Here is a 27,239-nt window from a genome sequence, read left to right on the forward strand (position 1 = left end):
CACTGCTTTTGTCCAATCAAAGGGCTCCAATTCAGCTTTGTGGGTGGGAGCAAGCTTTGAGCTGTGTTTATGTATGTTGGTTGTATTTAAGCTTTGTACTGAAACAGGAAGGAGGGTGACACAAAATAGCATTTATTTGGCTGTAAATGTATTATTTTGTCAAAACAGGACAATACCCACCTTTGGAGTTACTATACTAAACACATCCTCAACATTGTCTGGCATTTAGTGTGCACTGCCCAAATCAACTTCTTATAAGTGTCATCCTGGATTTTCTTTAATTGCTCTACACTGTTTGGTTAACATCATTCAAATAAGACTGCAAACTGACATCCTCAAATTCTCATTCAGCCGGTAAGAAACTTACCGGCACAGAGCCTACAAAAAGTTAAGTGCAATATCCATGTATGTAAGATTTGTTTTGTTTACGTATGTTGCAACAATATTACTAAACACTATGCCAGGTCATTCTCAGGTCTACAACAAAAACAAACAAACCCACACATTAAATTATATATTTTGTTTATTATGTACACACTGAAAATCCAACTTTCAACCTAACCAAACATTCAAATTAAAAAAATTATAGAACAATCAAAACATGTTAAACAGAAGCTAACAAAAAATAAATACCAGGCAGAATCCCACTTACAATAGCCTAGATATTTCAATTTTGACAGTAATCAAAACCTCCCCCATATACTCATTGTATAGTGTAGTCCAGCAGTCTAGTCCGTCAGTCTTCTCTCACAGTAGTTCTGTTGTAGCGAACAGCCTGGTGACAAGGTTACTCGTTGTAGCGTGCTAGTTTAAGGCGTGGGACAATGTTCATGGACTGCAGCTCTTGGAAAAGCAGTTTGCAGGCGTAGGGAATCCTCAGAGAGGAAACGTGACAGGAGGACTTACAGTAGTGGCACCTGGAACAAAGAAACAGGAATGAGCAGGGAAAAGGTTGTCTGTTCATCAGTTTCGAAATCACCTACCTTTCCATTTTAAAACCAACCAGCATGCTCGTCACAATCTGAGCAGACATCAAATAAAACAAATACTACTGGTAGTCAGCACAAAAATGTTTGAAGCTACAATGAAAGTGACAGACAGAGTATATTACTTCAGATTCTGACTACTATTCTACAAAACCACAGAAGGACAGAGAAGGACCCTGACCACCCTGAGTATCCCAGCAGGCCACACTGTCCACACAGAAGGACCCTGACCACCCCAAGTATCCCAGAAGGCCACACTGTCCACACAGAAGGACCCTGACCACCCTGAGTATCCCAGCAGGCCACACTGTCCACACAGAAGGACCCTGACCACCCCAAGTATCCCAGAAGGCCACACTGTCCACACAGAAGGACCCTGACCACCCTGAGTATCCCAGCAGGCCACACTGTCCACACAGAAGGACCCTGACCACCCCAAGTATCCCAGAAGGCCACACTGTCCACACAGAAGGACCCTGACCACCCCAAGTATCCCAGCAGGCCACACTGTCCACACAGAAGGACACTTACCACCCTGAGTATCCCAGCAGGCCACACTGTCCACACACGTCAACCTCGAACGCGTCGCTGGAGATCATGAGGCGCTCGAGCAGCAGCATGCTGGCCCCGTAGCCAATCAGACAGTCACGCTCCATCTCCCCCAGACGCAGACCACCGTCTCTGGAGCGCCCCTCGGTGGGCTGTCTGCATTGGGGCAGACAAAGGCAGGTAAGATGGGGGATATCAGCACATGTATAACTCAATGAGGACCCTCTGTACTTCGCAGACAAATAATCACCAGAAGAGTCAAGGTCACAACGGAGTACAATGCTTTAATATGGGATGTGGAGCGAGGCCACACATCCATAGCCAAGTTGACCTTTGTCAGACTCTTATTCTTACATTTAAGCCAAACTCCACACGTATGGCTCTGCATATAACACTTCTAAATGTTCTTACCTGGTGAGCACAGCTCTGGGGCCGCGGGCTCTGGCGTGCATCTTGTCCAGCACCATGTGCTTCAACTTCTGATAATACACTGGTCCAAAGTAGATGTAGGCTTCGAGTGGCTCTCTGAGTGACCGATCGGGACACATGAAATGTTAGGTTGTTTCAGCCAGAGCGGTGGTTTTCAGTTCAGATTAGTTCCTTCATCTGTGTCAGTGCGGGTGCAGAATCTACAATGTGCGGGCATTGGGGAATACCCGACCAAGGTAACGAAACAGAGCTTGACAAAATATATACGTGTTAGATTAATTGGTAAATCAGTGGATACTGACTTAATGTTTGTGGCCATGCTGTAACGCCCATGTAAATACTTATAAAGACTATTTGTAAAGAAATACAATTTCCTGCTGATCACAGTGATTACAATGAGCTAGTTCCTCAGGTCAAAGGGCATACAGCAGTCACAATGACTTCAAAGATGGCAGCCCCAGATGTAAGTACGTAGCGGATGACAGAGCAGAGGAAGATCTCAGTTTTAATCTTCAGGCAACAAGCAGCCTAATAATAATGAATAATAATTCTAATTCCAAGTGCACTGCATCCTGGTTCAACCAGGTTCACATTCAAGCATCAACCATTCCATGTCTCCTACTCAAAACCAGCTGGTGCTTACCCAGTGATGCCTGAGGTGACGTAATCCTTGCCCTGGTAGTTGTACCCGTAGCGGATCAGGTCCTCACACACGTCCTTCACCTTGCTGCCGCCGAAGGCAGTGCCATAGTGGAACCTCCCATCCAACACCCCCGCCTTCCCAGCCAGCAGCTCGATCAGCTTCCCAACCTGGTGGAGGAGACAGAGTCTGTCATTAGGCACTGAACAGTACACGAGATCAGACCGAAGTATGGAGGGAATACCTGAATTTGTCCAATAAACCAATGCTAGTGGCAAATCATACAGACATGGCGTGGCCTAATCAAATAAATAAAGAGACAGGTCTTAAACACTTCACAATCACACAAAGTACACAAAGACCATGATTTGGTGTTCATATCAACAGCCAGGTCGGCAGCCTCATACCACCGGTCTCGCGTTACCATTCCATTATATATGAAGTGCAATTCAGCCATTTTAGGTCCATTGTAAAGTCACGTTCTGTATTCAACACACAATAAACAAATAAACTTCTGAACTTCTATGCTAACAACTTTGCTAACAGCCGTTTCCACAACAACAGATATCTGAAAGTGAACAATAAGAGTGACTGCTTAGTGTTGTCAATAGACGTGTGTTCTGGAGCCCCATGATAACCCAGCCAATGAAGGAGGGGAATAATGAGCGCTTTGACTCAGAAGGGCCAATTGAAACCACTAAAGCCTGAAGGTCAACACAACAGTTTTGGTTTGTGCTCCTGCTTGTGTTGGATGTCACAGATAGGAAATACATTAATTTCTTTAGGGGGTTGGTCAGTTTAAAGACTGTAAATAGATATTATTACTTAGCGGTCCTTCAACTGGTTTTAATCCCCCCTTTATTTTACTGATCCCGTGTACCTTACCCTTTGTGATTGAAAATGACTCAATGCTTTCGAGGTTTAAAACAATTTGAAACAAAACAAAAAGCCAATTCATTTTCTCTATAAAGGGTTTAGATGCTAGGTTGTCAAGGGAAATACCAAATGGAAGAAAAAAAAACACAACAAGATTCTGGCATTTGTTACAGAATTCAACTGTTGAAACAGTCCCACCATTTCAGCAGTCAAGTTCTCAGGTTCAAGGGATGTTGGAGACAAGAGTGTCACCTGACGTTAAGGGAGACTGAGTGGCGGTACTGTACCGTCATTCTGGAGGGGTAGCCATGTGGGTTCATGATGATGTCGGGACAGATGCCTGTGTCACAGAAGGGCATGTCCTCCTGAGGGACGATCAGGCCACACACACCTGTTACATGAACACAGGAGGGAGACAGAGGAGCAGGAAGGTTCATCACTCGTTCCCTATGCAAGCACCAATTAAACCGGACATTTATCCTAAGCACACCCCTGTGCCTCTCTGGGGCCTAGAGGAAAATGATGGCTCAATGAGCTATGCTCCACCAGGGTTGCGATTCAGAAGTCTTTACACACTTCAAATTTATTCCAGCGCCTTTTAGGCGAGTTTATGAAGCGCTCTCAGTTGACAGGGTGCACGTTTCAGATTTCGGCTGGTGAACACTTCCGAGTCACGGCCCAGTGCAGAATACATTTCCACGCTGCTCTGCTGTAGTCGTTTCAGACTCACAGGGTGTGAAAGATATGGGCCCGGGCCCCCAGGACCTGGAGGTCTAAGCGTGAGGGCAAATGTTTGTCCAGAGCCACTCTTCCTTCCCTGGTCAGAGCAAACAGATTTTGGGCCCATTTGCAAATAAAAAAAAAGACAGAAAAGAGAAAAAGGATAGAGCAGGAAGTGAAGCAAGGTGCTAAGCCTGACAGTGAGAAACGGATTACACACACACACACACACACACACACACACACACACACACACACACACACACACACACACACACACACACACACACACACACACACACACACACACACACACACACACACACACACACACACACACACACACACACACACACACACACACACACACACACACACACACACACACACACACACACACACACACACACACACACACACACACACACACACACACACACACACACACACACACCTTCCAGTCAGTCCAGTCTCAATAGGAATTGGAGGGGGATCAACTCGAGCGGGAATCAAATAATTGCACGTGGGAAAATCCAGACAGACACTACACTGAGTGTAGGACCTTTGCTATTCTTTTTCCTTTATTTATTCAGGGAAAACACATTGAAAACAACCTCTTTGGGCCTGAATCAAAAGCAAAGACACCCTCGTATGTATGTGGTTGCCTAAGGGTAGGCAAATGAAGAAATGTTCTGATTTGACAACCGACAAAAAAAAATGTGATAAACAGAAATGACTTCAACCCACTTCCCTAAAGAGACATAACAGGAAAACAAGGGGCATTATGGTCCTGCCGTAGAAGATAATCACTCACTCATCTAACACTATTGTACAGTATATGATAGTGTTACTATTTATAGTGTTATCTATCATTCAATTGATATGCTTGTCTTCTCTGCCATGGTGTGCTCTACACAGAATAAAGGGCAGTCTAACATTACAGGCAGATCTGTCACCCAACACAAAGTGGACCATTAGTGCCATAGAGCAGGATGTTGATTGGGAACAAGAGCAGGGCTTTACTAAGCACTAAGGAGACACATGCCCTATGAGAGGGAGCGCCATCCAACAGCAGGAAGGAAAGGACAGGAAGAGGGAAAACACTGAATAGAAACGAGGAAGAAAAACCGAGAGAGGGAGGAAAGAGAGAGAGAATATATTGCAGTGAAGAACAGGATTAGAAAGAGAAAAAAGCGAGCGAGGGAGAAGGGCAGAGCACCAGGGAGGAGAAAACAGGCCAGAGGGCCAAAGAGAGGCCTAAAGAGAAAGGAAAACGAAGAGAGAGACAGAGCAGGCAAGAGAGAGAGATGAGGGAGAGACTAGTTCCCATAGCAGACATCCTCTGTGTTGTTTGTTTTGTGCGAAAGTGAGTGATAAAAGAGGCATGAAATCGGCAGAGAAAGGCAACACAGCAGCGAGGGTCCAGAGCCCTCCATCACGCCTCACACAGCTCCACACTGGCGGCAGAGACAATGGGCCCCCAGAACCCCCAACCACACACACACAACCCCGGCCGCCACCCCTGGAAGGCACAGCCAACACAGCTGTGTGGCTGCGGTAAATAAATAACTCAAATGCATTAACCAAGGTCTGGGCAGCTAGATGTCCTTTATGAGGGCTTCAGTCCTGCCCAGCTCTACCAACAGGCTGTTCACTTGCAGCTCCACCCAAGGCCTTTACCGAGATCTGGCACTGCCACTATCCTGCCTGACCCCTTGGTGACCCCACACTCCTCCGGAAAGAGACAGAGGACATTGTCCTGTAACGATACCGGCCGGCCCGAGCCAAGTCTCTGCCCCATAGCCCCTAGCCCCAGTCCCATAGCCCCTAGACCCAGTCTCAGTATGATAGCCCAAACCCCAGTCTCAGGCTTATAGCCCTAACCCCAGTCTCAGGCCTATAGCCCTAGTCCAAAGCCCCAGTCCCCCAGAACTAGTCTTAGCAGTCACATCTTTAATGAAGTAGCAAATTATGCGTGGCGTCAGTTAGCTTTCTGATTAAAACATCATAGTGGAGGGAGGGGCAGCAGCAGAACAATGGCGGATGTAAACACTTTTCCCAGGAGCGCCAGTGTACTGCTAGCCTGGAAGACATTAGCATAGTCTGCTGCAGAACAAAGAGCCAATTAATTGAAAAGCAAAGCTGCTTGAAAGATGGGAAGGGGGGGGGGCGCACTACAGGCACTGGGACCTGGTTCAACATGTTCAGAGTTCAAACAGACGCCTCAGGCTTGGCTTCAGTCCAATGTGACAGGCTTAGGGAGGGTCAGTGATACCTTTCTGTCCGTGTCGACTGCTGAACTTGTCCCCTATCTCCGGTCTCCTAGTCTGCCTCAGCAGGATCTTGATGAGGAAGGCATCGTCCGCGTTAGAGGAGATCATCACCTTCTCGATGTAGGAGTCTGTAGAACCCTTATAACTATGGGGAGGAGAGGCATGAGGAGAGGCTGGGGTAGGTGAGAGACTGACTTGTTTACTGAAAACCGCTGAAAACTATTTAGCACAAAAGTCAGAAGAGGTGGGAGATAACCTCCAGAACTTCTACATGCTTTTCTGTAACTGAGAGGGTTGGGTGGGGCAAGCAGGAAGGGGGAGTAATGAGGCGGGCACACCCACCTGACAGGCACATCTCTGTACTGGGGCTGTCCTGGCTGGGCACTGCCCTCCAGTGGTGTCTGGGTGACAGTGGGCATGGACTTGTTTACTAACACCTGTTTGTTCTCCACCTTTTCACCTGGAAGACAGACACACCACACCTCCCATTTTCACTCCCAATTTGCTTCTTTTTTTTGTGTTTTGGTTTTCATGTCAAATCTTGTGAGGTTTCTTGATGTAGAAAAACATGTCCAGAAGGATGTAACCAACAGGTTGGATCAATCCAAATGGGTGACAGTAAGAGTTGAGGAGCAGCTTAGCTGGTTGGTTTCCTGTTCAGGATTGTTGCTGAAGGACTTAACTTACCAGGGGAGCAGATGCCGTCAGCATCCAGGATACTGTGCCTCCAGATGGGCTTGCGTGTGGCGGCGTCCAACATTGGACCCATCACCTTGTCAAATGTCTGGTTGGTGTAGCGCCTCAATGTGCACTTGGCATTCTTGTAGACCAGGCACCTCCCGAACCCTGAGGCGGTATGAATAGAGGAGATGGGGACAGGACTCATTGCTGCACTTATCAGTCAGATTGCTTAGGAAGTTTCATAATCCAGATACTATATATACAGTGACCAAGGAGGAAGTCGTTGTGGACATCAGCCAAAAAGGTATGTGACGGTAAATGAAACACTTCCGTTAATTGTAATGAAGGTGTATAACACTAGTATTCCTGCCTGTGCCTCCCCAACCTATTAACATACATGAACTGACCTCTGTCTAGCGAGGCCTTGTTGAGGACCAGAGCATCCTCTATGTCGTAGCCGCTGTAACTCATCACAGCCACCGTGGCGTTCTGGCCTGCAGGCAGCTTCTCAAAGTCTATCAGCTCTATGGTCCTAGTCTTTACCATGGGCTTCTGGGGGTAGGCCAGTAGGTACATCAGAGTGTCAATACGGTTCCTCTGGTTGTAGCCAATTGTACCTGTTAGGAGAAACAATAGAAACACAATTACTGGAACGGACATAAGCATTCAATGCAGTTCTTAAAACAATTGTCCGAGAAGTCTTTCAACAACTGATATAGCTCAGAGACAATGCAAAAGTAATGACATTTCCAGAGAAACAAGAAACACCCCTACGTGTGACATTTATTCATCAGAGACCATTCTAGAGAATGTTTTAATCCTGCTCCTCCACGGGCTGGAGTTAAGCCAGGACCAACAGGGCCAGCTCCGTGCGCCAGGCTGAGTGTGGAGGATCTGGGTATGTTATGGTACAAGGGCCGCCCTCCCTGGAGGCCTTGACATTTGTCAGATGCTATTACTTCACAATCAGACTACAAGCTACAGAGCCCTGTGATAATAGGCCCCCACCCATACAGACACATTTGCACATGTATAGGCCTGGTCACACAAAACAGACAGGGCAGAGGATATTGGTCCAAATATAGTTCCAGTCGCCGTGTTTTTGTGTGAAGACGTGGAGGGCGGCGGCCGGGTGGGGGTGGGGGGAGGGAGGTAGGGGGTGACTGAGCCCTTTATATTTGTGGTGCCGTTTGGAGACGTTTTGGTTACCAGGGAGCTCCTGGGTTGTCTCTCACTGGCAGCTGAGCACACTGACCCCCTGAGCACAGCCAACAGCAGACACAATGACTTGCAAATGACACTCTGGCTGACTGGCAGGGAAAGGCCCTCCGTACACACCAGCCACAAAGAAGGGCCTACGCAGGCACCACATGTTAAAGTCCATGAGCACACACACACACACACACACACACACACACACACACACAATTCTGACAAGAAATGTGTCTTCACATCAATACACACTGCACCGAGGATGTTTGCTGAGTACCGATGCCTGATCTTTAAAGATGCAGTGTCTGCAGACAGTAGCACAGTGACTGGAGGTGGAGTAATGTCTTACCCATGGCCTGCTTGCCCATAGCACACTGGTATGTGTTCCTGGGGGACTGGTTGTGATGGGGGTAGGGGATCAAGCCAGCACACACCCCGAGCAATGTGAAAGGCTCAATCTCCAAGTGTGTTGTGTCCCTGTGTACAAAACAAGGGCATTGGTAGAACACTGATAGCCATTTAAGACAGGCCTAATATTTCAGACACGAGAGGCCCAGCGTTTCAGACACGAGAGGTCCAGCGTTTCAGACACGAGAGGCCCAGCGTTTCAGACACAAGAGGCCCAGCGTTTCAGACACGAGAGGCCCAGCGTTTCAGACACGAGAGGCCCAGCGTTTCAGACACGAGAGGCCCAGCGTTTCAGACACGAGAGGCCCATCGTTTCAGACACGAGAGGCCCAGCGTTTCAGACACGAGAGGCCCAGCGTTTCAGACACGAGAGGCCCAGCGTTTCAGACACGAGAGGCCCAGCGTTTCAGACACGAGAGGCCCAGCGTTTCAGACACGAGAGGCCCAACGTTTCAGACACGAGAGGCCCAACGTTTCAGACACGAGAGGCCTAACGTTTCAGACACGAGAGGCCTAACGTTTCAGACACGAGAGGCCTAACGTTTCAGACACGAGAGGCCTAACGTTTCAGACACGAGAGGCCTAACGTTTCAGACACGAGAGGCCTAACGTTTCAGACACGAGAGGCCTAACGTTTCAGACACGAGAGGCCTAACGTTTCAGACACGAGAGGCCTAACGTTTCAGACACGAGAGGCCTAACGTTTCAGACATGGTCAAACATTACTTACTTATTAATTGTGTGCTCATAAAGGGCAATCTGACAGTCGTTCTCCTCATTCACATCCAGATATTCAACCAGGCTCTCATGAAGGAAATCCTCAAAGGTTCTGGCAGCAAGAAAATAGGAAGATCAACAGGTGCAAGTCCACCGCTTCTAGCACTAATGGAAGCTGCCTGCCCCATAAAGAGTGCAATGTATTGAAGGTCAGTTGTATATAACTGGAGCCCACCTGTATCCCTGGGTCAACTCCTCAATGTGTTTGTTCTTGACCATTGGTTGTCCTTTCTTAACAATGATGTATGGCCTGAGTCAAAAGCCACAGTAAAAAAAGAAAAGAGAACAAGTATAAAAAACGTTAGAAGGTGAAGTGAGCTCTACCGAGAGCTTTAAAACGTCACTTGACCCATCTCACTGCATGTCCCAACCCTGCTCAATGCAGAGAGCGGATGGGTGTCACGCCCTCGGCGGCGCCCCCAACCTGCAGAGGCGTCCTCCATCAGAGGAGATGTAGACACAGCGGTCGGTCAGGTTGGTGGAAATGGACACAAACTCATTGATGAACCCCGCCCGTCGCATCAGTCTGAAGGTGTACACCAGCCGTTGGTGGTCCCGGATCACCCCGAGGATGTTGCCTGTGGACAAGCCAGATACACCTAAAGACGCAGAATACAACCAGGCTCCCAACACCAAATTCTTCCTGACTTCATTGGGAAATACAGGACAAGTACACTGCACTTCAACATTTCTGTATATGGGTCGAATTGATCCAAGTACACATTATGACGCTACAGTTCCACACACAAACACATACAAAGCAACGAACTGTGGTCAATCACACACCGAGTTCAGAGCAAAAGGCTCTAGCACGGGGCCTGTGTGTGGATACTGAACTGACTGTGTGTGTGTGTGTGACATGCAGCAATGTGACACCTGCTGTTACTAATTACAAAAGCCTGCCTGGTGGCAGACAGTCAATCATTGAACAGTTATCAGCTGTTTGGAAGACACACTGCACATGCTAATTAATGGACCCAGTACGGACGTCTGCATGTCAAACAGAACAAAATGAAAAGCTTATCAGACACTGAGCATAAAGAACAACAACACGTGTTTTCTGTAAACTGGATGTTCACGGTCTGTCCTTTCATGTTTGAGGCACAGTGCTGAAAGCAGAGGAAGGCTAACAAGTTTCAAACAATCACATGGTAAAGAACAGCCACCAGCAACGGCGAAGACAGCATACTGCCGATTGTGTACGTTGATGGAGAGTGCAAAGTGTGTGTAGACACTGACTAGAGACTGTATGTGTCGTCACCATTGAGGAAGACCAGGAAAACACTGGGATAGGAGAGCTCCTCTCCACACAGCAGGTTGACATCCTCCACCCCCAGGTTGAAGGCCAGCTTAACGATGGGTCCGTCCTCCATGTCCGTGGTGATATGGGTCATGAGGGCCAGATTCTTCACCAGACCACAGGCCTAGCAAAGACCGGACATCACAAACCAGCGGTTAGAGCCTGGTTTACACAGGTCAAGGCTTTTCCAGGGCTACAAACAAAGTAGCATCTTCAGACTTGTGTAGGTTTGTCTGTGTGTCCCCGACTCACCTCTCCCTCAGGGGTGTCAGAGGGACACAACATGCCCCACTGAGAGGGCTGCAAAGAGCGGGGCCCGCTGACCTTCCTCGTCTTCTCAAACTGGGATGAGATCCTGGTCATCATTCCCAGAGCCGAGATGAAGGAGAGGCGAGACAGTACCTGGGTCACACCCTGCCGGTCCATCTTAAACCTCTTCAGGGACCAGTTCCCCTGGGGACAGACAGAGGGACCGTTCAAAGGCTTGGATCTATAAGCACATTAACCACTGTGACAACACTGCTAACGTTGACTTTTTAAAAATAAAGATGTCAGATGGTTTAATCAATGGTTCTAACTGCTATAGAGAATGTGGGCTGAGATCTGACAATCAATATCTTTATTTTATTTAATATCTTTATTTAAGAAGAACAGTGTACATTACCATTACATGGTTAGACACCAGAGATTGGTCCAGGGTCAAAACAGTACTCACGGTGGAGATTGCATTGACCATTCCGTTGGTGATCTGGTCCTGGCGCATGTGTTTGACAATGTCAAACTGGGCTGCCCGCTGTTTGGGGATGATCTGGTCCGAGATCTTCTTCAGCTCTGAGTTGAACTTCTTAAAGAGATCCTCGAACAGCAGTGAAAGCAACTAAGGAGGACAGAGAGAGAAGAGAGATGTTAGTCAGACACTAGGTGCCCATATTCAGAAAGTGTCACTGGGCAGGAGTTCTGATCTAGGGACAGTTCCGTGCCCGTCCACAATAATCCTTTTTCAGTCTGGATAGGAGCATCTGCTAGATTATTGAACTGAAAATCAAATGTAAACTGAGAAAGCTGGTTGGAGAACAGTGCTACATTTCTTTCTATGCTATTAGCATTACAACATGGTGTAAAGACGAATACTGGCTTGTGGAACTCATCTGTGTAGATGTGCAGCACAGTGAGTGGTAATAATCTATTTGAAATAACCATTTAAAATCACCATTCCAAGCTACATACTAGACTCTGATGCAACTACCTAGATCAAAGCCAAAGGCACTGAAACACTTATCCCCGGAGCCTAGGGCATACCAAACCCTCGGTTCCATCACTCCCTTTGGCTTCCGCCAGTTGCCCTTCCTTCAACTCAGAGACAACAACTAGAGAAACACACTTAATAACCAGGTGTGCAAACCCAGAGAAAAACCTGACCTTGCCTCAGCACGCCTTCAGTGGGGAACATCTTTCTAACTCTCCCTCTCCCTCTCCCAACCTTGCACCAACTCCTGGCACATTTGCATACATCAAAACAAACAAGCGGCGCCGCTGAAATTAATAGTGAAGAAATTAAGCTTCCGTTGTGCAGCCGGGCCAATTAGTTGAATGTCAGGGAATCATAATTGGAGAGGGGAGATTTCTGGGCGTTGTGAGTGCATAAGCCCCCTATTGAAAGGGGGCCCTGCGTCCCCCCCCACCCCCACTTCGCCCCCACCCCTCATCCAGAGCCGGTGGAGGTGGGGGCAAATTAAAGGCCTTAAGACAGCTGTAATTACATTATCAGAGCCAGGGCCCGCAGGATTAGCTCAATCGCTCCAGTCAAGGCAGCCATTCTTTTGTCACAGTGCGTACAGAAATCCCTCCTCTTCCCCGGCCCTGGGATTTTTTCCGCTGCTGCGTATCTCCCTCCACCCCGGACAAAGCCAACAGAGGCAGGAATACAGAGCGAGGAGGGAGGGGGGGGACGAGAAGAGTGGGGAAAGAAACAAAATAGGCAACAACAAAGAGGAAGGAAAATAATGAAGGTATTAATAAAGGGAGGGAGAATAAAGACGGAGGGTTGGAGATCAGGGCATGGGGAGGCTAGTGCGTAGTCCGCACAGACTGGTGTGTAGTCACATTCATATAGACACAATCATTTGGACCCAGGGAGGAGACAGTGCCCCAGGACAGTTCCGAAGTCGGTTTTGGGGGTCACCTGTAAAAGACCTATGTCAGGACCAAAATTTTACTACAGCAAACGTCTAACTGGGGCCCCAGTGGTGAACCTGTACAGCACTGTCACGCAGCCAGCCAACGCATGAAATTAGCGTTCTGCTCTTCCCGTTATCGTTAATTAAATGACGGAGCAGTGTGTGGGAGTCATACTGTGGAGACACACTCAAAGGAGCCCCTGTTGATCTGACCCGCAAAGGAAAATACCGAAGGCCACTGGGCAAAGGCATGGCTGTACTGGAAAACGTGGAACCAGTAAGTCCGCAGTCGCCTACTTAGGCATTACTATATGTACCTGACTGTGATTCACTGGCCAACGTGCAGAACAGAATAAAACCAGACACCGATGGTGCAGGTGGAGCTACAATGGAGGTGAGAGAGGAGCATCACTTCACCTGTCCAGCCAACTCCAGACGCTTGTTTCCATAGTAATCTCTGTCATCCACCTTGTTCTCTCCTTGGGCCAGGATCACCCGCCGCACCATCACGGCCAGGTAGATACACTTGGCCCGGAAGTTAAACTCCTTCACCTTGAGTTGGAGCAAAAACAGTTCCATTAGAAAGTCAACTAAAACTTTGTTTGGCTAAATGTTACGAAACGATTTACTTAACCAGCTAGCCAGCTATGCAAGACAGAGGCACACGGACCAGCTAATTAACTTCCCACATTGTTTAGAGCCTTGTTGTTTTGTCAAATGTTCTACTATACTATGGGAATTCAACTTTAGTTGGAAGTCAATAGATCAAACCCAAGGGGAACAATGGAGAAAGTTGCAATTTTAGTCAAAATGATTGGGATAAATGCAGTGGCTGTTTCACATCCCAAATCATGAATAGCCCGTGAGCACTTTAGGATCTGGCTACCCTTGTGATTGGTCCCACCCATCTGGTTCCTAGGTTCTCTACCCACTAGGTTTCAGGTATAATAAATAATAATAAAATAATCATTGCACAAACATTTAAGTAATTTATCAATCTTCTATCCAGAGCAACAGTACTCATGAGTGCATACCTTTTAATACTATTTTGTCCTGTACCCTCGTGATAATCCTGGCGTTGCAAGCACCATGTTCTACCATCTGAGTCTCACAGGATTTGGCTTATGGGTTCTTGAGGCAAATTAGTTCCTTGTGAGGAAAGGGACCCATGTACCACTTTCTTTAACGTGCGGAGCGTGAACTTGCATAGTAAGTATTTTAAGTAGCTTATTAAAACACACAGGGCATGGCAGGTGTGTATACAGAATCAGTCTGAGAGAACTTACAGGTACATGAGTGAGGATAAGGGAAGCCAACAGTTCTCTGGCCTCCTCCATCTTGGTCTTTTTGGGCCCTCCCCACATGCGCTGTCTCCGCACCTTGTTCCCAATGTACTTCAGAGCCTAGGGAACACAGAGGAGAATATAAACCACCTGAAACCGCATGGCTGAGTTGAATTTGCAGCACGTCAGATCATATGGTGAACAAGTTATCAAGAAAGACGTGGTGAAGTAACTAAAATAAATGTGTGAGATACAATGAATACACACAAATGAACACTGAGGGATTTGTAGTGTCAGTGTAGTCTGGTAGCAGGTCAAGTGAACCACGAAAGCCACGACCGGGGCTGAGTCAGCCCTCGTGCTCACCCCTTCCCCACACACAGACACCACTGACACACCGGAGTCTGTCATGGACGGTGTCGTGCTTTAGAGGGCAGGTCAGAGGTCAATGAGACAGAGCGTGTCTTCCCAGACCACCCAGCTTGCATGGTATAACCACTGGCTACTGAGGACGGTGAGGAGTCAACCGTGCTAGCCTGAACCACTATGTCCTGTCGCTCCTGCGTGTTGTGCAGCAATAATGGCAAAGATGCGCCGCCACGGCGGGTGGGAGACTTTTTTGGAAAGGAAAGAAAAAGGTGCAGTGGTCTCTTGATTTTCCCCGGAGCTGTATGTCCTCACCAGACTGTAAGTGCAGGTTCCAGAGTGGGAAACCCAAGGGAGAACCTTTACCTGTATCTGGGTGAAGATCTGGGCTTTCTGGCACTCTTCCAGGCTGGGGGAAAAGCTAGCCATGACATGCTCCTCTGTCCCAATCATCTGCACTATCTCCTGGTCACTCTCCACACCCATAGCCTGTGGGGAGAGAAATAATGCACAATGAGGTATTGGTGGGGTCAGGACGTTGTGTGTGTGAAAGGGTGAAGAATAAAGGAGAGGACTTAGAAGGTAGGGGTTAAAGGGAAGCGATCAGGGCAGAATAGTGGCAAAAAGAAGGCATGGATTGAGGTAGAAGGCATGGATTGAGGTAAATATCAAAGGTGTCAGGGAATTCCATTTGTGTGTGTGTGGGGGGGGGGGGGGGCATATGGTAGAGATATACTATCACTACATACACACAGTTGGCAGGATGATAAGGAGGAGTTGAATGGGGGATCAAGGAGGTGGTGGAGGAGGTAGACAGGGGAAGAAGTTGGAGAGCAGTGAGACCGTGTAGGGTGGAGGAGGGTGAGTGGAGGAGGTGGAGGGAGATGTACAGACACAGGGAGACAAGTCAAACATTTCACTAACATGACGTTCATGAGGAGCTGTGGGAACAGGGCTGGCTATAACACAATACATCTCTGTTGAGGAATAGACAGGACCAGGATGGACACACGAGGCCAGAGCAAACAAACCAGCCAGGCCAACATGACACCCTGGTTATTAGTCTGCCTTGAAACGCTCCACTTCCACAGTGGACATGTTTGGATGGAGCTAGCCAGGAGGGAATCCACAATACCGCAACGGCTGCCACACAATTAAAAGAGCCATTTTAATCTCAGCCTTAGTGAGTGACCGGGTAACAGTGTAAGAGGGAAGGAACTGAATTAGGAGCAGTCGAGACACTTAATTGAAACAGTGGACATTTTATTTTCACACCACACACAAAGACATTTGGTTAATGTTATGTTGTGCTATCAGTCAAATGCTCACCCCAGACTGCTGCAGCTGTTACACAGAAGTAACAGATACACAATATCATCATTTTTATAGATGAGCTATTTCAGCGTTAACAAGCAGCACGGTGTTCCACTACTGACATGTAAACCCAGGCTGAACAGTGTAAACATCAGGGCAGATCCAAGGACCATCTGTTGACAGTCAGACAGTGCCCCCATGTGGACGAATGTAACATTGATTTGGGAAACAAGCTTGTCCCCCATGTTGCTGGAGAAGCCAGTAATCAATGTCAGGCTGGATTTGACTGCTATGTCAATACATTTGAAATCTGGACTAATTCCATGAGAATTAAGTGGCTCAATCAAGAAAAGAGTGGAAGCCAGCCAGATATCACATTTAAACAAGTTATGACGAAAGGTAAAGGACTGAGAGATCAGACAGGAAAAGGGAACAGCTCTGCAACAACAGTAATACCAGAAGTTTCCATTCACAGATTGATTCTGCTGGGAAACCTGATGGTGGGAGTTGGCTGGAGGAAGAGATTACCTTGAAAATAATGGCAATGGGGGCATCCTCAGACAGTGTGTTGTGTCTCAGGTAGAATCGTCCCTGTTTAACGATCATATTGGTTCTGCTCTTCTTCTCATGGGTAGAACTGTAACCAAATGGCACAGCAGTTTGAGGGGAGGGTAATGGTTAAATGAGGGTCAAAATCTACAGAATGCAGCCCTGCCATGTTACAAGTAAGCAAGGTCATGGAAAGAATGCAATAAGCCATCAATTCTGAAAGGAGTATCAAAATGAGCATCACAACAAGCGGGCCACTGGAGATCACTGGAGATACCTGGTCACAGAGGCTCCCACTGCTCCCTTCCGGTCCTGCTCCACAATGATGCGGTTCTTGGACAGCTGCTCCTGGATAAGAATGACCTTCTCCTGACCTTTGACAATGAAGTAGCCACCTGGGGAAGTAGAGACATCATGGCTCCATGTCTGATGAAATCCAAACAGTATACCGTAACAACCCCCAATCAACTGTGAAGCGTGGTGGTGGTGGCAGTACAATGCTGAGAGAATGCTTTGCAGACCCAGAACCTGGAACCACTAACATAATTGAAGGAACAATTAACGTGTATGCATTCACTACGGAAAGTGGTTCTGGATAACAGCATCTGTGAAAGGACTACAGTGTCAGATGTACTGTGGGCAGCAATCCTGGAGCAGAGTCGCCTCTATGTCAGGTGGGTAGCCGAGTGTTGCCTACCTGGGTCCAGAGGACATTCGTTGAGTTTGGAATACTCCATGGGGGTCTTCCCTGTGAGGACACAGTTGGAGCTGCGCAACATTATGGGCATCCTGAGGACACAAACAAACCCACCCTTAGTAGGACAGTCACAGTGAGAGTGGTCCTAATAGCAGCATGTGTAATACTGTAGTAGTAGTGGTAGTAACAGTAGTAGTATTGTAGTAGTAGCAGTGAGGTGAGACTGTAGGCTGAATGGGAGAGGGCAGTACCTTCCAATGGGCAGGGCATTCCGGATGATTCTCTGACTGCCACGGGTGTACTCCATGTCCACTGTGATGGGGGCAGAGTAGGTCATGTCCCTGAGACGACACTGTTGAAAACATTATGGGGCAATGATGAGCTTTATAGTCACATCAGGGTGTACTGTCGCTACTGTAAGAGCGTTTGCTGAATGACTTGAATTTAAATGAAAATAGACTGGATTCACCTCGTGTGGAGACACTGGTCTGGTCACGTTGAAGCTCTCTTCCACATCCGGCATTCCAACGTAGATGTTCAGGTACCTATAATTGAATTACTGGTGTTATTTTAGCACTTGAAATGATAGCGAGTTCTGCCCTGGATTTTAAATTAGCACACTGTTTTCCAAAATGCTCTGGACTTAGTGGCATAATATTCACAACAACGTGTTGTGTTGGGTGTCACATGGAGAACAGAAAGAGCACCTTACTTCAGATACCACATAGGATCAGCATCACTGGTGATCTTTTCATTTGCTTTCATGATCTTCTTAATCTGTAAGAAACCACAAATGTTCATATGTACCCATCCTGGGTAGCAACACAACACAACTTGCAAAAAATGTGGCAGGAGGCCTAAACTGCAGACATGTTTTCCATGTGACCTTTCTATAAAAAAAAAAAATGCCAGCTCTGTTTATTAAGTCACACCAGGATACGTGCCTCTTCTGGACAGAACGTTGAAGAAAATCATTCAGACAAGCGAAGCATGCTCTCAGCTTGCATTTCTAGTTAGTTTCTTCAACCCCTTGACATCATGAATGTAAACAATTTCATAACACCAAGTGTTGAATCAACAAGCATTATCCACAGACATCCTACAGAGACGAGGTGTTATAAACTCTCAGATTCTGAATGGGCCTAAGGCTCTAAAAAATTAATTTTAAATGCATATATGGACATTGATAAAATTAGACATTTCCTATGAAGTTTTATGGTTCGTATTGCTTCACAATCCTTTGTAAGTTTAATACATTTTTAAGTGAATTATTTGAGTCGAACTGTCACTATTAACTTGAAATTGATTGTTGTCTTACCTCTACATTTATGAAGTAGTTGAATGAGTCAATGTGTTGTTTTACCAGACCTTTCACCTAAAATAAAACAGTGTTAATAGTGCCAGGGCAGAGAGGGCCAACACTTAAGAGAGGGCATTCATATCATGGCTCACATGGAATTCATTATTTATATATTGACATATATCCACTATTAAGAAAAATCGAATTTCTTTCTTCCTTACCTTCAAAAAAGCTGGCAATAATTTCCATTTTTCCTATGACAGATACAAATGACAGTAAGAAACTAGAAGAAATAATACAAGACATAGTTACAGTAAACAAAAGGTAGTTCGCTAGCTAGCCTAGTAAACTAAATTCTACAATTTACAATAAACAGTTACTACAGTGGAGCACCAATGCTGGATGTTTTTAATTAAAAAAAAACATTGTACTGTTTTGCAACAAGGCATCCACTGCGAAGTACACCCATGCAAAATGACCATCATGCTAATTGTTGACTTTGCACATAGTCAATAGATATGGCACTAAACAGCTCCTAAATTAATTAGTTATTGCCTAAATCAAACCACTGACAACCGCTTTGCCGCCTGCACCCTATTCAACACAACGACATCCACTTTGCCGCCTGCACCCTATTCAACACAACGACATCCACTTTGCCCACTGCGCCCTATTCAACACAACGACATCCACTTTGCCCACTGCGCCCTATTCAACACAACGACATCCACTTTGCCCACTGCGCCCTATTCAACACAACGACATCCACTTTGCCCACTGCGCCCTATTCAACACAACGACATCCACTTTGCCCACTGCGCCCTATTCAACACAACGACATCCACTTTGCCCACTGCGCCCTATTCAACACAACGACATCCACTTTGCCCACTGCGCCCTATTCAACACAACGACATCCACTTTGCCCACTGCGCCCTATTCAACACAACGACATCCACTTTGCCCACTGCGCCCTATTCAACACAACGACATCCACTTTGCCCACTGCGCCCTATTCAACACAACGACATCCACTTTGCCCACTGCGCCCTATTCAACACAACGACATCCACTTTGCCCACTGCGCCCTATTCAACACAACGACATCCACTTTGCCCACTGCGCCCTATTCAACACAATGACATCCACTTTGCCCACTGCGCCCTATTCAACACAACGACATCCACTTTGCCCACTGCGCCCTATTCAACACAACGACATCCACTTTGCCCACTGCGCCCTATTCAACACAACGACATCCACTTTGCCCACTGCGCCCTATTCAACACAACGACATCCACTTTGCCCACTGCGCCCTATTCAACACAACGACATCCACTTTGCCCACTGCGCCCTATTCAACACAACGACATCCACTTTGCCCACTGCGCCCTATTCAACACAATGACATCCACTTTGCCGCCTGCACCCTATTCAACACAATGACATCCACTTTGCCCACTGCGCCCTATTCAACACAATGACATCCACTTTGCCGCCTGCGCCCTATTCAACACAATGACATCCACTTTGCCCACTGCGCCCTATTCAACACAATGACATCCACTTTGCCCACTGCGCCCTATTCAACACAATGACATCCACTTTGCCCACTGCGCCCTATTCAACACAATGACATCCACTTTGCCCACTGCGCCCTATTCAACACAATGACATCCACTTTGCCCACTGCGCCCTATTCAACACAATGACATCCACTTTGGACCCTGCGCCCTATTCAACACAATGACATCCACTTTGCACCCTGCGCCCTATTCAACACCATGACACCCGCTTTGCATCCTGGTTTAAATTCTAATTATCAGAAAAATATTCGTTTGTTTGTGTGGATGGCCTGTCCTCTGGTTGATGTCATCCAGAATCACAATGTCAATGTACAGAGATGCAGATGACACACAACTGTACATTTCGATGAAACATGGAGAAGTCCCAAAATAACTTTTGGGATTTTGGGACTTTTACTATCCGAATAGTTTGGGTTATTATTCGGTTAACATAAATGTTTTTTCAATGGTTGAGAAAAGAACGACCGACCGCGCGTCGGGAGGAATCCGTGTGGTTGACACGCAAAACTCGGCAACACAACTATAAGACAATATTTCCATTACATTGCAATATATCACCACATAACATTGAGTTTATTGGATTGAAGCCTCCAGAGAAGCTAGTTAGCTAAGCTAGCCGTCTATATGCTATTTGCTTAACTCACCGTTTTCTGCACTCTTAAAACGCCTTTCAGTACCACCGCTGAGCTTTAGCGTTTTGCGGCCAAATTCTTTTCACCGTAGGTAACATTAAATCAGTAAATATATTCCATCTTCCCTTGGATTAATTAACTTTCATCCACATCTAACATTTGCGTCATTCTGCAAATATAGGGGTTTAATTGAAGTACTCGAATACTAAATTATTTTCGTGTATTCAAATATTCGACTATCCATGCACATCCCTAGTGTGTATCAGACATAAGGAAATGGATGACAGAAGAAAGAAACAAAAAGATTTCAGAAAAAACTTACAATGAATCTTGACAGTTGCATGGTTACATCACAAAACTGTGAGACTTCGGCATTACCTTCCATTACCCTGATCTCTCTTTTGATTAACATGAACATTTAAAGAGCAGCTTTATTCCATCTTCTGAACATAAAAAAAAACTAAGACTTCATCAAAACATGATGCAGAAAAGCTAATCCATGTTTTTGTCACTTTAAGATTAGACTATTACAACGCTCCTCTCTCCGGTTACCTTGATCAGACAATTAAAAAAAAACAATTAGTGCTCAACACGGCTGCTAGAATCTTAACTAGAACGGAAAATTCTGATCACATTATTCCAGTATTAGCCTCTTTACACTGGCTACCTGTTAAGGCTAGGGCTCAAGTTTTATTGTTAACCTACAAAGCACTACATGAACTTCCTCCTACATACCCCTCTCATTTGGTCAAGCCATGCATACACGTTTGCTAAGGTCACAGCATGCAGGCCTTATTGTACCGAGTATTTCTAAACAAACAGCTGGAAGCAGGGCAATTGCCCAGAGCAGTGCGGAATAATCTGCTGTTTAAAGTGAGATGCAGACTCAGTCTCAAACTTTAAGGGTTTACTAAAAACTCATTTCTTCAGCAAGTTCTATGATTAAGTGTAGTCTGGCCCAGGGGTGTCTCAATCCCTATTTTTAACACAGCAACTATCTATTAACTTTAGTCTGGGGGTTGCATGTCCCCCTGGGAGGATTAATTTCTGGGTAGGGCACCTCTGAGTTATTATGCCAGGGAAATAGTATGATTAGGTATTCTAGGGAATTCTAGGAATGCTCACTTACTTTATTGGCGTGCTGTTAGACCTTAGGAGGACATGAGCACTTGGAACTCGCCTCAGATCTACCAGGCCCAAATCACTCGCAGCTGTCCCTGGCCAAATTTCTCCTGGTTGTGTTGGCGATCAGGCTGCTGTCACATGATTACTGTGGCCACTGCCATCACCTGACCTGACAGTCCAAGCAATGACCACCTGGTTATGCCGTGGACTTGGATTCTGTTTAAGGACTCTGATCATAGCACACATGCATTTATTGACCAGCTAGTCTTCTGATTATGCAAAAACATTGACATGACCCATATGATTATGTACTCTTATCTGCACCCAGCACAGCCAGAAGAGGACTGGCTACCCCTCAGACTATGGTTCCTCTCTACAGTAGTTTCTTCCTAATTTTGGACCTTACAAGGGGCTTTTTCCTAGCTTGCTCTTTGGGGTTTAAAGCTGGGTGTCTGTAAAAGCACTGTGACAATTGCTGATGTAAAAAGGGTTTTTGTATAATACATATGACTGATTGAATTGCCACCCGCGTATTCAACCCAATGATATCCGCTTTGCCATCCGTGCCCTTTTCAACAAACTGCCACCCGCTTTGCCACCTGGGCCCTACTCAACACACTTCATTGGGACAATTACCCTCTGGTGGGCCCTGCTCATTCCTTCAATAACAAAATAAACAAGCAACTACCTGATCAATGTACCTGCTGAATCTGTCAAACATATATGTATGTCTCACTTAATTTAGTGTGATTTATGTGTATTGACCCCTTGTAGGTATGGCTGCACAATTAATCAAAATCATCATATCATAATCGCGATTTGAACATTATTTATTTTTTTACACTCAATGAAAATCATTATTTTTACTGGTGTGCCATCCTAGCTAGAATCATGTTCGTATTTGTATACAATTTATTAGGACTTGATTTTAAAATTTGTTTGACTACTTAAAAATAATAATTTAGATTATTAATAAAAAGGAGCCTGGCAAGACAACTTGGTCTCACTGGAATACGTAGACTATTATATGTAAATCCATGGCACCTGATAACTTATGATGAGCTACAGTACGTTATATTAGGTTACATTACAATGCGCTACCAAAACGTATAATACATTATGAATTGGCTAAAATGCAACATTGGTTACACAAATGCTATTAAAACATATATGTTATGAACCATAGACAAACGTATCATATGTTATAAATGCTGCTAAAATGTATCATACATTACAAATTCGCCCAAAACCTCCAAGGCTTTTTTCAAACCGACAATGTTCAGCTTTGCAGACAGGCGTCCTACCCACAGCTTCATATACAGTATAACAGATCTGGAGAGATGAGTAATGGTACTACCAAGGTCTCTACAATATGTAATAAATGCATTTTAACATTCGAGTTAATCTTAGGTATCACAGCACTGGGGTTACAGGGTTACAGTTAAGGTTTGGGGTACGGTTAGAAAACGAAAAAGGTTAGGTTAAAGTTTGGTATCGCAGCACTGGGGTTAAGGTTAGGGTTATGGTTACAAGTGAAAGAACATCACTCGTAACATACTGTCCCTGTAAACACAGTGTTTATCAGCCCCTTTCCCTGCATATTTTAGAAATCTCCCTGCTCTGTCTAAAACATGCAGGGCAGGGGGGCGTCCAGGAGCAGGGTTGATAAACACTGTTGTAACACCACAACTCGCCGCCATTAACAGGAAGTTCCTATTACTGTTACTGAGAATGACAATTAACTTACCTGGCTGAATAACAGTCAAATGAAAGAAAATGTATTGAAAGCACAGCTATTCTTTGGGTGCTGAAATCCATACTGTTAAATGACTTCATTTTGTGAATTTCTTTTAAAAGGTGTGCAGCAATAGTAGCTTCTCTCATTAGTTTTTCCCCAAGGGATTTTAACTCTGACAGTAAACAAAAGGGTATTGCTCAAATAGTCCTTCATCACATTACATACAAAGAAATCATTCTAACTTTCATCAGGGAAGGTTCAGGTAAACAGAATGTTGAACCATAGCGTCATTTTTACAATTATCTGTAGAAACAACTAGAAAGAAAATACTGATACATGTTTGACAGCATTCTTTGTTGGTTTGGAAGGTGGTTCAAAGAAGGTCAAGAAAAAACCTTTTAAACGAGGTATAATAAAACCAATGTTGAAAACATTGTCTACAACAAGCCTAATGCAAACAAATTTAATTATATTAGAAGGCTTTAAGCTTTGGAATAAAATTAATGGGGATTGGAAAGTTTTTGGATTATAACTTTGAAATAGAGGCACCGAGTTGCACACAGACAGCTGGAACAGATCACATCCATGACAATTCATATACATATCCATTGTATATGTTTAAAGATTATATTGCAATGACTGAGCACATTTTGGTGAATTATGGGCAGTTTTCACATTCCTGCACCCCCAACAACGTCAGACCAACATCTCGGCTCATGGACTTAACCTATATCTGGTAGTTAGCATTAGCTGCACAACACACAGTACTGCATCGCCTTATCTGGTCACCATCCTCTAATGCATTTGAATTACCTCTATAGTGTTGACCGGAGCAGCTAGCTGCTGGGGAGTCATTCCCCCAAACTCATCTCCAAGTATTTCCATTATGATTTTTGTAGTTTGTGTGAAAACAAGTAAACACGCACACACATTTCAAAAAACCATCCTACAACGGAAAGAGCTGCAGCGTGTAAACTCCAGTGTGTCACACCAAAAGACAACCGTGTGAAACAAGAAAATATTCCTTGAGGTTGTTCATTCCGACTATTATTCTTCTTCCTTCTTCCGTCTTCTTCCCTCTTCTTCAGGATTTTGTTGGCGGATCGCAGTCAACTTTAATTCCGACTATTCCGTTGTAGAACGTTTTTAAAATCTTCTCCAAAATAAAATCTAACTGTTGAATATGTCGATGAGCAAGAGAAACAAAACAGTATAAGTTGAATCATTTTTGAATAAATCACTGTTGATTGATAGGGGCACGGATTTCGGCGACTGGCTGCCTCAAACTACCCAGTTTCACTGAACGGAAATCTGCATACATTTCTTGGGCAATTACTATCGACTGTGCAGCTCAGCTTTTTGAGCAATATGTTGCTAAAGCCAGGGGTTGAGCGTTTGAATACCATAGGAGTCAGTTTAATGTTGGTTAATTTGGAAAACTCACGTTTGATTTATTGTAGGGCATACACTTTGCCATTGGGTGACAGAACTTGTGTCCCTTTTTTACTAAATTGAACTAATCTAGACTGAAATGAAACTGTAGAAAGTGTTGATGAGGGAGAGACACAAAACTGTTCAAGTTGACACATTTTTGGAAAAATCAATGGGGTCATTGCCATATTTCGTGTCCTCTGTAAATCAACACTGTCTTGTGATGTTTTCTGTCTCTTCCTCATCAACACATTCAACAGATTCACTTCATTTTAGAGTAGATTTTAATAGAATAAAAAAGGACAGTATTTCAGCTTAACCCACTGAGCTACACAGGAACTGTCAAAAACTGTGGACATTTTTGGTGCTTTTATCGATTACCATTTAAAACAGGCACTGCCCACCATTTTTTGTGTCCCTGTCAATCAACAATGTTTTTTTCATAAAATGTCTTGAGATGTGTCGTGTCACTTCCTCACCAACACTTTCAACAGGTTAACCTACTTTCAGTAATTAAAAAAACTAGAGTATTTCTGTCAAAAACAGGGATGGACTTTGCCCATGTATTTATTGAAAGGGATTTTCCAAAAATAACTAAACTAATAGTGTCTCTCGTGGGAATCAAACCACCAACCTCTCAAAGCACACAGCTTAACCCTCTGACCTACCCAAGCACAGGAGCCCCAGGTGGAAATATTTGGCGCTTTTATGGATTACATAGGGGACATGAAATATGGCAGGCACTGTGTTTTTTTAAGAAAATATCTTATGATGTGTCCTGGCACTTCTTCACCAACACTCTCCACCGGTTAACTTCATGTTGGAGTTGCTCATTTAATAGATAAAAAATGTATTGTATTTCTTTCAAATTCAGAGAATGACATTGCCCACTGGCTCCTGTGGGATATGATGCTGCCCGCAATATTTAATGTCCCTGTCAATCAACCCTTTTTTTTCCATAAAATGTCCAGTCCTGTCACTTCCTCACTAACACTTTCAAAAGGTTAACTTCATGTTAGAGTTGCTAATTTAATGGAAAGAAATGTATAGCATTTCTGTCAAACACAGGGAATTACACTTATTAATGGAAAGGGATTTTCCAAAAATAACTGAGCTTGAACTGGCTCCTCCAGGATTTGAACTGATTAACCTGGCAGTAAATGTACACAGCATAACCCCCATAAAATGCTAAGCAATTTATAACGTTTGACATGTTTCTCTGTATTTTTGTTGTTGTTATTCTGTCTCTCACTGTTCAGATAAACCTACCATTAAAATTATAGACTGATCAATTCTTTGTCAATGGGCAAGCGCACAAAATCAGCAGGGGATCAAATACTTTTTTCCCTCACTGTATTGTAGAAGCAGTGTCTATATTGTGATGCGCCGCCACAGAAAACAGAATATTGTTGTGAAATACTATTTTACAAGCTGACTGCACAAGCATCAGAGCAGAGCAGCAATGTCCTGCAACCGACGTTAGTATCAAAGCTAGCAAGTGAGGTCAGAGAAATTGTCTCTGTCTGTGAAAGCGCAGGTTTGTGTTGAACTGTCAGGAAGTGGCTGTCATATTGATATAAATAAAGGTAGCCACCATTTGAGCGACAACCAAAGGTAAGAAGCAAGCTAGCTAACTAACTGTCACAACTCAATAGCTTCAAACAGCTTCAATAGATTTGGGTTAGGGTTATCCAGGCAGTGTAGATGTAGTGATTGTATAAGTTAGTGAACTGTTATAAGCTGTTGTAACCAATGTAGATGTATTGATTATATAAGTTAGTGAACTGTTATAAGCTGTTGTAACCAATGAAACAAAATATTAAATGTCTGTAATATGAACCGAAACTGAAGGAGCAAGTAGGAGAATAGGAAACCCTGTTTAAGCAGTTGCCGGGGAGAGAAAGATTTAGTATGTCTGTTTTGTGAGAAACAGGTCACAGGTCAGAGACACACACACATAGTCGGACAGACAAGACAGAAACCAGAAAGGGGGGCAAGGGGATACTTGCAGTTATCCTATAAGGAATAAAACTGGGATTGGGCCAATGGCACACACTTTGTAAGTTAACGCCTCTATCTTTTGGGCGTAGTAGAAGTATAAAAATGATGTTTTGAATGATGATCCTTAGACATTGTGCGGCGACACGTGTCTCCAGAAGCTTCTGTAATAAATGGACGTATAACTACGGT

General features: G+C 45.0%; 1 protein-coding gene across 1 annotated transcript; it reads right to left on the minus strand.

Annotated features, from left to right (window-relative positions):
- Positions 1-505: 505 nt before the first annotated feature.
- On the minus strand, positions 506-24,633 carry polr3b (polymerase (RNA) III (DNA directed) polypeptide B). The gene is made up of 28 exons (XM_010890342.4): positions 24,432-24,633; positions 18,759-18,791; positions 18,556-18,612; positions 17,950-18,014; positions 17,707-17,782; positions 17,489-17,589; positions 17,238-17,329; positions 16,818-16,935; positions 16,520-16,628; positions 15,044-15,166; positions 14,315-14,431; positions 13,446-13,580; positions 11,567-11,728; positions 11,104-11,304; positions 10,813-10,975; positions 9,976-10,129; positions 9,727-9,801; positions 9,505-9,603; positions 8,716-8,843; positions 7,562-7,771; positions 7,161-7,319; positions 6,816-6,933; positions 6,476-6,618; positions 3,768-3,871; positions 2,608-2,774; positions 1,947-2,060; positions 1,518-1,691; positions 506-917 (listed from the first exon to the last, which is right to left on the minus strand). The coding sequence occupies exons 1-28, from the start codon at positions 24,501-24,503 to the stop codon at positions 788-790; spliced, it is 3,399 nt and encodes a 1,132-aa protein (XP_010888644.1). The 5' UTR covers positions 24,504-24,633; the 3' UTR covers positions 506-787.
- Positions 24,634-27,239: the final 2,606 nt, after the last annotated feature.

The sequence above is a fragment of the Esox lucius genome, chromosome 19 (assembly GCF_011004845.1).
Source record: "Esox lucius isolate fEsoLuc1 chromosome 19, fEsoLuc1.pri, whole genome shotgun sequence".
Lineage (NCBI taxonomy): Eukaryota > Metazoa > Chordata > Actinopteri > Esociformes > Esocidae > Esox > Esox lucius.

Excerpts from the sequence above, each read along its gene's own strand:
- polr3b (XM_010890342.4), bottom strand. The coding sequence starts at position 24,503 with ATGGAAATACTTGGAGATGAGTTTGGGGGAATGACTCCCCAGCAGCTA. Across the intron at positions 14,432-15,043 it reads AGATCTTCACCCAGATACAG|GCTCTGAAGTACATTGGGAA; the intron begins GTAAAGGTTCTC and ends TGTGTTCCCTAG. Across the intron at positions 2,775-3,767 it reads GCTACCCCTCCAGAATGACG|GTTGGGAAGCTGATCGAGCT; the intron begins GTACAGTACCGC and ends CTCCTCCACCAG.